At 36.0% G+C, this 12,449-nt stretch overlaps 1 protein-coding gene across 1 annotated transcript in view; it reads right to left on the reverse strand.

Moving 5' to 3' along the window:
• Positions 1–598: 598 nt before the first annotated feature.
• Nyap2 (neuronal tyrosine-phosphorylated phosphoinositide-3-kinase adaptor 2) overlaps positions 599–12,449 on the reverse strand; it is a 270,048-nt gene continuing 258,197 nt past the window's right edge. The window contains exon 7 of the mRNA XM_076914930.1: positions 599–4,622. Within this exon, the coding sequence (XP_076771045.1) occupies positions 4,593–4,622 (30 nt within the window). The 3' untranslated portion in view covers positions 599–4,592. The remainder of the gene's footprint in view (positions 4,623–12,449) is intronic.

The following is a 12,449-nucleotide window of genomic DNA, read 5'->3' on the forward strand; positions in this document are numbered from 1 at the left end:
TTACTCTCTTTTCTTCCATTAATCCACTCTGGGATTCTGATCCCTGGACCACAAGCAAAACCGAGTGATGCAGAGCATACCCCATAGCTAAGCCAAGTCAGACCCAGCAGGCTGCTGTGCCCTTCAGGTTAAGCAGCTCGTGCTACCAAATCTGTGCTATTGTGAAATGTATAGGTGGATGTGCCAGTAAGATTTTGTGCCACTACATTTTCTCTTTTGCCATTCTTTTTATTTAGTTTTCTTTAGTTTTTAATACTCTTGTTTAAACAGGGATGTGTCCACATTTGTCACACAGGTGACAGCATGATTGGTTTCCTCAAAATGTTTGCAGCTCTTTTATCAGAAAGAAAGAAAGAAAGAAAGAAAGAAAGAAAGAAAGAAAGAAAGAAAGAAAGAAAGAAAGAAAGAAAGAAATCAAGCTTTTGGAATTGGAGGCATACCCTACTTGCTTATTCCCAACACTTAATTGCTCAGTGATACCTTTAAAGAACAACTCTGTACCACACAATAGCTTAAGTGGAGGTAAGAGAAAAATACCTTACCTGGCCCTAACCAGGGGAGAATTAAGGGAGTATGGAACTCTAGTACATGTGTATGCCTCTCTCTCTCTCTCTCTCTCTCTCTCTCTCTCTCTCTCTCTCTCTCTCTCTGTGTGTGTGTGTGTGTGAAGGAGAGAGAGACTTACAAATCTTAACTCGGAGTCCCAAAATAGTTTGAATTTATCATTCTCCTATTTCCAATAAACACAGGTAAAGATTTTCAGAAAATTAGACTCACTCTCTTCTTCCTTGTTTTCAAATAACATTTTTAACCCTTCTCCAAACCCATAACATGACAGAAGCTGATGTTTCTGATTACAGAAACTAGCCTGCAAGTACAAGCAATATCTTCTCAAAATTTGTTGAAGAAATCTATGAGGGTGGCCCAGCTGCAAGCTGTTTTACTTAAAAAAAAAAATACAGAAGTCTTATCAGTTTCTCTGATTAAAGTTTATGCCTATATTTAAGTGACTCATGCTCTCCTTCTATGCTGTTCTGTGAGTCACTTGGAGGGATTTCTTCTGACTTGGAACACTGCATGTCAAGGGGCAGGTAATAGGCTGTGTGAAGATAACCAGATGAGCATGGAGGAAGTATTTGCTCTTTTACAGACCCCTAAGAATGACCAACTTTTATGATAGATTCAATTTTTTTAAAAAAAGAACAAAGAACAAACTTTATAATTTTCAATATCAACCTCAGCTTTTAAAAGTTTTGAAGAACAAAGAATATAGTAGCACATATAGATGGGGAAATAAGATAATTAAGAAAAAAAGGTACAAAAATCAGAGTAAAGGATCTAGGCTAAACCCCATCCAACTCATGACAGGCTACTGCTGTCTGGTCTATGAATCATTTATAAATGTCCATGTAGGAAATGCAAAGGAAAGGAATTAGGGTCAAAAATCATTTAGTATTTATTTAAAAAGGTTATATGCCCATGATGAATCTAACCACAGGACTATTTAATATTATTTATCAGTGTTAATAAGATTTATTTTTGTCTTTAATATAAGATATTTCATTGTTTCATATTGTAGACTTAGGTATACAATAGTATGACCTTTCACCATCTAAGGTATATGGACATGTCAACCATGAGATGGGGGGCAATCAGGGGTGGGTTGTAACAGAGGAGCAGACTTAAGAAAAGACACCAAGTCTTTTACACTGTGATGAAGGAACGTTCTGTGTTAAATGCTAGAAGTTTAAACTGCAGACTGCTGGGATTGAACATGAGCAGGTCTACATGGGCGTATCTTAATCTCAGCATTGATAACATTAGAGTCAGAGTGTTCTTTGTGGTGGAAACTGATCTGCCTTTCATTGTGGGCCTATAGACATTCCTGAACTCTACCCACTGGATTCCAGTATTCAGTCCCCACTGCAACAGCAAATCTAACCCAAGATAGTGAGAAGCACTCTAGTGGAAAGCCAACGTCTCTTGAGGGCCACAGGAATCAGGGGACTAGGTTTGTTACATTTCCAGGTTGATTTTAGACAATATATAAATGCTACATAGATGAAAGATAGGCATAGATATGTACATCTCACATGCCTTTGTCTTTCTCATACACATATCCGTTCTGTTGAAACAAAAAAAATGCATCATTTATTTTTCATTGCTATAATATATAACCACAATATTTTCTTGATGTCTTATGTAACCATTTCTCTCTTTTTTTATTTATCATCTACCAAGCAGAGGAACTCTAGGGTCTCAAGTTGATTCTGACTGTATCAAGGTCTCATTAATTGAGCCTGCTCCTATCAAAGCCAGGATTTAAAACAACTATTAGATCATTGCCCATTTTCTTCTTATTTCTGAGATCTACACATCCTTTTCTTCTGTGGAACAGCAGCTCTAGGCAAGGAAAACAGCTAATATTGGACCTAATACATTCTTTTTGGACCACTGGCATGTGCATCTAGTTGCTCTGGAGTCAAATATTCAGAGCAAGACATGGATACTGAAGTTGGAAGAAATAAAACAGAGTGGGTTGGCATGCTGTGATGAGGTACATTGTCTATACCTGAAGAGAATGTGATTAATCACTCTTCAAATTTTACCTTTAAGGTGATTTTATTGAGCAATGTGAAGCCCTTCCCTTTCATAATTACAGAGCTATTTCTGGAATTGCATCAACAACTTTATATTACACCCAGCATATCCCAGGGGTTTGTCATTCTATGTTAATAAATTTAAACACTGAGGCATTATTGGCAGACTCAGCACCATGCATGACTAACTCAACTAAAACATTAAAGGAGTTGGATCACACTAGACTATGCCTATGATAAGCCAGATCATGACACACATTTGGCTGAGATTAGTGGCACTACTCAGATTTCATTGCATCTTAAACACGATTTCCTTAGAAATGTTGCAGGACCCGACTGGGAAAACTTTTGGTGTTCAAAATAATAAAGTTTATCTGCTACAAAGACATAATTAGGCCAAGGTATGTAGGAGTCCATGTACCTTTCCAGGTGCATTCAGAGCCAAACTTGGGTCTAATGGTTATTTTATCTGTTCATCAGAAGATTAAGATTATTTTACAAGTGTTTTCTGACTTTGATGTCCAACAGTTGTTTCCCTTATGAGAAATTAAGAGGGAATCTAAATTAAATTGGTGAGAATATTACAAGTAAGCTTTTCTTGAAAAAATTCACAGATCAACCAAAATACACACACACACACACACACACACACACAAGCACACACACATACACACATGTACATATACATGTCTACATATGCATAATTTATACTTATATGTTTGTTACATATATGATAGATGAACCTTGATACTTTCATAGATATTATCATAGCACAGTTTGAATGGATTTATATTAGAAGTTATACCAACCTACATTGTATGTGGTAAATATCAGCTATATAGTTCATCTATAGTTGTGTGTGCTAGAGGAAAGAGCTCATATTTTAATGGAGGACGCAGAAAGAGTCTAGACTGAACCAACTAGAAATATCAGTAGTTATATCCATAAAGTCTCACCATGACTTTCCAAACAAGGATAACACCAACAAACAAGCCAAATTGATCTACATAAGGAACTATAGAAAAGATATATACCCAGAAAAGATGGGAGAGGCAAAGGTGGTACTCCCCAGGGAAGAGTGCAACAGTTGTTTGTCCAATGACCAACACCCCTGAGAACATACATACAAGTAACATTATATGGACTGAATATGTTATATTTAATAAACTATATATATATATATATATATATATATATATTTAATGAAGAAAGAGGCCATGAATTTGAAGGACAGTGAGGAGGAGCCTATGGGAGGTTTGTAAAAGAGCAAATTAAATTATAATCTCAAAAATAAAAAAAAATAGATTTTGAGCAGGGTGTTGTCATTCAGTCTCTGCTTCCCCATCTGTGACATACAGTCCTCGGGCAGGGAGAGGGTGACAATCCTACTCCAACCAATCTCAAGATGAGATTTACAGGGTTTGGACATGGCTTAACCCCACTCTTGTTCCCCACGGGAACAAGACACTCAGGCCCCACAGAGAGTGCCTATAGTAAACACAAATGCTGAAGAATTTTATTTGCTACCTCCATTCTGCCTCTGACTAGTTTCTCCTCTTATCTTTGTGTCAGATGTCAATCTTACCCCTCCTTCTCTTTCCTCCAATTCCACAATTCACCTTACAATACAAGAGCACTGTGGATTGATCAGGTACATTCATACAAGATCCTTTCCCTAAATTCCGAAGCTGAGTGATCCCAAAGCTTAATGTGTCTGCTGGCCTCGTAACCATCACTATGGACTTTCTAAAGCTCTTTCTAAAAATATTTTCTCATAATCTTTCTAATGTATACCATGGGAAACCCAAAAAGATGCTGTCACAGTCATATACAGAATTTCCTTGATGAAAAAAATAAGTAAATTTGGCTGTACTCTGTAAAGCTATGTCAATATCCTAAATATTTTGATAATTCATCCTTTTCTCGAAGGAAGATTTTTGGCCATGTTGTAAATTATTGCATCATGTTTTCTCCAGGTTCAGGATTGCTCCTTCAGTCCATTTTTCTCAGGTTGTCAAATACCTGTCAAAAACACAAAAGAAACAAGTTAGTGCCACTCTACTGTCTAAATACTGAGTTGTATGCAGCTTAGCAGTCTTAGTTCTGTTATTGTGAGCTAATTCTGGGAGCTAAGTACATACCCACGACTATATCAGACTATTTTATAGAGGGGGCTGATTTATATCTACTGTAGATGGATACACTTGTGAAACAGTTTCTCTAATTGAATTGTTTAAAGTAGAAAAACCCACCCTATGACTGAATCTTTTGGAGTGGGAAGATCTACCTTTAATCTGGGCCACATTTTATGCTGACAACCCATATAAGGATATAGAAGAAGAAAACACTTGCTGCTTACATAGTTGCTCTCATTCTCACTGGTGAGATTATTCCTTCAATGGTATTAGACCTACTTCATTGAGATTTTGGCATATATTAAAGACTAGCTCAGATACCCAGCTTTGGGGATAAAGCAACTGCTGGATTCTTTGACTCTCTTTTGGAAACAGCCATTGTTGGAAGAGTTGAACCATAACCTCTAAAACACTATGTATCATATAGAGGTTTATATCATTCATATATATATATATATATGTGTGTGTGTGTGTATAGGTTTATATCATATATATATGATATATGAGTTTATATCATATATATGTGATATAAGAAATATAGAATAGATGGGAATATATATATATATATATATATATATATATATATTCTATCATCCACCAATTCTGTTTCTTTAGAGAATCTAAACTAATACAGAGACCTAGCATAAGAAAGTAATTCACTAAGGCAGGCACTTTAGGATATAATATCTCTGGATACCATAGGCTCAGTCTGCTTGATTGGTCCCACATCCCAGAGTGAAGCTCTCTTGCAATGCATCTACTCTTACCCCACCCTGACAAATTAATTTATGAGCCTGAAAGCATGAGCCAAATGGTCCCAGCAACTGGAATAGTTACTAACAGTAGAAACTGGTACCAAGAAGTGGGGTTGTCACTGTGAAAAGCTTGAACTTGTGGTTGGCTCAAAGGTCCCTGAAAGTGGCTCCAGGAGGAATTTGAAAGAGTTCATGACTTTAAGTCACAGAAGCCTCTGGGATGTGAGCAGAGTTTGGTGGGTGACTCTGGAGGCAATGGTGAAGACAAGGATAGTGCTAGATATATGCACAGGAAAGACTGTGTTCATTAAGTTTCACTTGGGGAAAGGACTCTATTCAGAACTAGACTGAAGGCCATTTGTGTAACCTTCTAGCACAGAATCTGGCTGTATTCTGCTTATGTTTTGAAATTTAAGTATATTAGAGGCTGAGTTTAGAAATACAGAACTGAGGAAACTAAGACAAAATGTGGTGGCATGATTGATACTCACTTCTTTTAATCACGATTACAATAAGAATTCAGAATGAAGGCAGAGTAGAAAGATAGGTGCAGTTTATCAAGGAAGGAAGCGCATATGTGTGAGTGAAGCTCTTTCTGATGGAGTATGTCAGTGACTACAGTCATCATCCACTGGCCTCAGATCCCATCGTCTCTAACTTTTCAATGAGGATTCAATGCTAATGATTCTCAAAGGAATGTCCAGGTTCTAAAGAACAGCTTGGCGCCATGGACAGAGGCAAAGGTGAGGGTGCATGGGATAGGGAACTTACAGGGGAGAGACAGAGAAAGGGGAAAACATGTGAAATATAAATAAATAAAATAACCAACAAATAATACAATTTTTAAAAAGAATAGCTTGAAACTGATGAGATGTCCATCTTCCTGGAATCAGAAGTTATTGTGTTCTTTTTCCAGCCATGGTCATTGTTGGAATATCTAGACCCACTCATGCAAGTCAATTAATAAATGTAATTTAATCATGTGTATTATACAGAGCATATTTTATTATATAAAAGAGACATTCTATGTTTCTCCACTCTGCCTTGTATGTCAAATTCTACACATTTTTTCTATTTCAACTTATGTTCTACAAGGATATTTATCTCACATATCTTGTTTGATTTCTGGTTTTGTATAATTTAATCTTCAGTATAAACATGCATTGCAGTGTGTTAGAATAGCAAAAACATAGGTTATCAGTTACACCCTAGCATCTAATCAATAATTCAATAAATGTTTGCTATTAAAAGAATGCTACAAGTATATGCATTTCTGTCTTTCCCATTTGTATAAAATAGATATTTCATTTATGTTTTTTTTAAATGTGTTAATGGAAGAATCTAATAGAAGAGAACATTTTCCCAGACCTGTGAAATCCTACCATGCTGTAGATTTTCTAGTGCCAGCCCTGGCAAGAAGACACTTCCAGTGTTTTTCCAATGACTGCAATCGCATGCCCCATGTAAAAGCATCCTGAGATGCCTATGTTCTACATGGTTATCTGCCAAACATAACCCAAAACAGAATCTCTGTCACACCTTCACTAGTTTCTGCAATGTGATTCATATCTTTTGATATTCTAAAAATAAGTTGTAAATGAAAATTCGAGGGGTACCCGAGGGACCTTAAGGATGTTTGCTCTCAAGCATCTATAGTTGGTGCTTCCATTCAGATAATTTATGAATTGAAATAGCCAGTAATCCTTGTAGCAGAATTTTTATAGTTTTATAAACCTTAGTATTGATACCAAAGATTAATGTTGGTTAATTGATATTGTGAGCTCCCTTCTTATCGTTGAATATCTATTGAGGTACTTATGCATTTTAAAATGAATAAAAATGCATTGTATTGTGTTCATTAAAGCAGCCTTGTTGAACATTGTTCTTTACAGTAATATGGCTCAATCTAACCTTATGAGTAACAGTCAACTGTCTGCTTGTTGGATGGAGATTTACCTGTATGATATTTTTAACCTGTGATCAGAAACTAATCCATATTCATGTACATTTATTATTTATTATTTATTTTTACTTTTATTTTATCTTGTATACAATGAACTGTGCTTACATTTCTTTCATTACCCTCAAAATTAATAGATGGTCAATTTAATATATTGGAGTCAAGGGGAAAGTTGTGAATAAATTTTATTGGTGGTGGTCTGACAACAGATAAAAATAAACATGGATAGTAACTATGCTGTCTCAAATGACAGTTTTAAAGTTTTTTCCAAAAGATGTCAAAGTTTCAAGGTACAGGTGATCTTCACTCCAGCCCCCTAATTTCTGCTTTCTTGAGTCTGAGCAAAGAAAACTGTGAGCAAACCAGGCAGGAGTCTTGCTCCCACCAAGGCTCAGAGAATAAAATAAAGAGAAACACTGCTGAGTGAACTACCAGAAAATATGCAGGGAGGTATATAGCATCTCTCAAAGCAGAAGAAAAGGACTAAGAGATAGGTTTCTCAATCCCCATAGGAAGAACAACAATATCAATCAACCAGATCCCCCAGAGCTCCCAGGGACTAAACCACTAACCAAAGAGTACACATAGAGGGACCCATGACTCCAGCCTTATATGTAGCTGAGGATGACCTTGTCGGACATCAATGGGAGGAGAGGCTCTTGGTCCTGTGAAGGCTCAATGCACCAGTATAGGGGAATGACAGGGTGGGGAGGCAGGAGTGGGTGGATAGGTTAGGGAACACCCTCATGGAAGCAGGGGGAGGGGGATGGAATAGAGGAATTCTGATAGGGGGGAACTTGGAAAGAGGATAACATTTGAAATGTAAATAAAGAAAATATCTGCAGGGTGGTGGCGGTGGCGCACGCCTTTAATCCCAGCACTTGGGAGGCAGAGGCAGGTGGATTTCTGAGTTCGAGGCCAGCCTGGTCTACAGAGTGAGTTCCAGGACAGCCAGGGCTACACAGAGAAACCCTGTCTTGAAAACAAAACAAAACAAAATGAAACTAAACGAAACAAAACAAAACAACAAAAAAAGAAAGAAAGAAAAAAGAAAATATCTAATAATAATTAAAAAACGTGAAACTAGCCTAAATAAATAAATAAATAAATAAATAAATAAATAAATAAAGGTAGACACAAATAAAAAAAGACAGTAAAAATGCTTCTGCATTCATACCCGAAAGACACAAACAAATGATATTTGGCAAAAAGCAAAGAAAGGGAATAACAACTCCGACACAACTGAGAAGAGATGAATGACAGAATAACAATTATGATGTTTCATCAACACAAACAGGAATTTACTATTTTCTTAAATGCATTGTTTATTATGGTTATAGGAGTGAATTTTAAGCCAAAGAATGTCATGATCTTATTGAACTCTTTTAATAATATTATTAAAAATCAAAACAAAGAAGAAAGCATAGGATACATATAGCTAGCGAAACTCAGTGGGTAATGACACTTGCCATGCAAGCTTTGTGACTTCAGTTGAGTTCAATCCATGCAAAACATGTAAAGGTGGAAAAAAGAGACCAATTCCACACAATTATCTTTTCACAGCAACTTGTACACTGTGGCGTGAGTGCCTGTACCACATGCACATTCTACACATACCATATGTAAAAATTGAGAAGAACTTTATAACCAAATTGAATGTCAAAAGAATTGTGTTCTTTACAAAGCTATAACATGTTAGGTAGAATATCAACCTTGGTTATGTTTGGCTTTTAGAAATGTTTGGGTTTTGTTTGTGTTTTTATTCTCCATCATCATCCTTCTGGTATACTTTTTGAATGATTCATTTTATTTTTTTGGATTGTGATATAATTACATCATGTCCCCTTCTCTATTCATCCCCTAAACCATCCCGTATAACTCCCTTCCTGCTCTTCTTCAAATTCAAGTCTTATTTTTTCATTAATTGTTATATGCACACACATATCACAATAACTTAGTGACCTATATTATTATTTTCTGACTAAAAATCACATATAACAGGATATTATTAAGTCAAAGAGAAAGGGTTCTACCTTATCTTATATCTTAGTTTCTTTTCTTGTTCAGACAACAAAATACAATGCCAAGAGTCACTTAAGGGAGAAAGGATTTATTTTGGGTCAAGTTCGATTCCACCACCACAGGAAGTCACAGCAGCCAAGCCCATGGAATTGTCTTGCCACAGTAAATGTGTCTGCCCGTATCAATTAGTAACCAAAATAATCCTCTGAAAGGCAAGCACAGAGAATCATCTCTAAGGTGACTCTGGATTCTGTCAAGTTGACAACTAGTACTAACCAACATACATCTTGAATTCAGCATATTTTATTACAAGAAGTTCATTCACATGTCGAGTCTGAGAAACTTCATGGTATGCAGAAATAAGGGTGGAGACCTAGATGAAGCAACTCTCTAGTTTCCCTAAATAAGATACTCAGGATGAACTGACTCCTCTAGAATCCAAAGAGATGAAAGAAAGAAAAAAGGGTGGGGTCAGAGAAGACAACTAAGTTCAAAGGAATCTGGAGTGAAGAACTCCTTATTCCCAACTTTTTGTTTTGAGTGTTATCTCCCTTTAGAAATGAGGAATTCATGTTAAATTTCTTAAGATCTCATGAATTTATTCACCCATTGTGTATATTCTTTATAACTAATTTAGTCAGTTTCTCTTCAGCTGTATTTTTGTTTGTCTGGTTACAAAATTATGCCTTGAGCCCTTGGGATTAAAATCTAAGGAATGCCATAGCAAATAAATATTAGGTTTGTCACAGTCTTTTGACTTAAGACGATTAAATTTTATAGTGTCTTCTTATAAGTAAATGGGAGAAATAAACCCTGTAATTGAAATCAGATGAACTCAGTTGATCACCTTTAGTACAAACTATTTATCATCGAGCCAAACTATCACATACATTCCTAACACACTCCATCTCAATCTGAAATAAACATAAGCACTACTTACTCTTAAGTGAATCTCCCCCTCAAATGATTATATTGTTACAAAGGAAAGAAGAAACGAAGAAAACCTAGAAGCTTGTTCATCTCCACCAAGCTTTGGTCCAATTCTCCAAGCTGATCATGGGTTTTTAACCCAAACATTTTATTCATTGTTTTCTTTAACTGTCTTTTATGCAGTAAGGACTTCCCATAGTGTTTCTTCCTGTGTTCATCTGTTGCTGCTGAATTCACCATCCAATTTAATTGTGTATCTGATTCAATCTGCTCAGAACCCAGCCCACTCTGTTTTACAGTGATCTACCTGTGTGGCACCCATATTCAGACATGGGGAGAATAAAGCCCCTTACACCTTCAGGAGACTCAGGTTTCTGTGTATCATTAACATGGTAAGAACAAATGAAGACTAAAGGAAGACTGACTTTGAGGGTGAAGATCTATCTTTAACAGAGTATCAGAACAAAAAGATTTTGCATAGTAAATTATAATAGATAAATCAATGAGTATATATGTTTGCTTCAATTTTGCATTTTAATATCACCCATTGTAAGAATTCATAGACATTTAAGTTAATTAAGGATTTTTATTATTTTTAGCTCTTGATTGGGAAAACTCAAAAAGCACAACTGGTATTTTAATTTAATTAAGTGTATTTAATAAGCATTTCTGACTCAGGACGATTAACATAATAATTTGGTCAACTATTTGTTTTCCTGAACTAACTAATTTCACAAATACATATCTACGAACCACTTAGAGTCAACATACAGTCTAATCAGACCTCGAAATATTCATGAAATAATTCATTTTTAAAAATCATCTTACCATACTGAATTCATAAATTATCATTTTGTGAGCTTTATCAAGGGTAAAAAATTATCTTTCAGAAATTAAGCAAAAATATATTTAGATTAATTTATTTCATTTTATGTATAGGAGTGTTTTTGTTTTGTTATGTTTTCTCTGAATGCATGTATGTGTACCAAATGCATGCCTGGTACTAAAGGAGGTAAGAGAAGAGCAGATCATCTGAAACTGGGGTTAAAGACAATTATAAGCCACCATGTGGGTGCTGGGAACTGAATCCAGGTTTTAAGTAAGAACAGTTAAGTATTCTTAACATCTGAGCCATCTCTCCAGCACCCAAGCAAAGACATTTTTGCGGTTTTATAATTTTTTTATTCACACACTAATAATTCTACACATACTGAAATCTGACTCTATTGCCCTAATTTCTACAAAGTAATGGATCATCTAAAGAGTTTATCTGAATAGGAGAAAAAGGTTAGCATGACTTGCTCACCTCAGTGGTGGAAGGAAACAAGTGAGAATGAAGGTGTTGCTTGGCTAAGGAACAGTCCTTTCTCCTCAGACAATAGAGAATCTTTGAGGGCCATTATGCAGAAGGAAGAATTTGGTTAGAAATATATTCTGAGGGAAGAGTGGAGGATAAAATAGAGATCAAGTAGCCTAGGATAAAAAGTCCCGAAAGGCATGCTTTTACCTTTGTGTGTGTGTGTGTGTGTGTGTGTGTGTGTGTGTGTGTGTGTGTGTGTGCTGTGCATGTATGCTTATCTATGCATATATGAATGCATGTGTATCATGTACATGTGTAAAGACAAGAGGATAACATTGGATGTTTGTCTCATTTTCTGCCTTGTGTGTTCTTTGCCATTACATATACTCTGTTAGCTCCTTGGGATTTTCCTCTCTGTGTCCAAAATACCTGTAGGAGCATTGGAGTTATAGATATGTGGTTCTGTCTGGCTTTCTTTAGGTTCTTTAGCTCCAAATGTAAGTCTTCAAACTTCTGTGGCAAGTTCTTCACTCACTCAGCCATCTCTCCATACTGTCTATCCAATCTCTTTAGTGAGAACAGCCCAGTTTCTATTCACAAGAAAGGCAGTGTGGTAGTTTAGCTTGGTGTATTTTCTCTATTGTTGGTCAAAATAGTTGTTAATCCATACTATTGCCCTTAATTTTTTGTTAGGAATTTCTGTCTTGTGTGTAAACCTCTAGTCCCTGATTCATAAGATGTATATAG

This window comes from Arvicanthis niloticus, chromosome 17, assembly GCF_011762505.2.
Source record: "Arvicanthis niloticus isolate mArvNil1 chromosome 17, mArvNil1.pat.X, whole genome shotgun sequence".
Lineage (NCBI taxonomy): Eukaryota > Metazoa > Chordata > Mammalia > Rodentia > Muridae > Arvicanthis > Arvicanthis niloticus.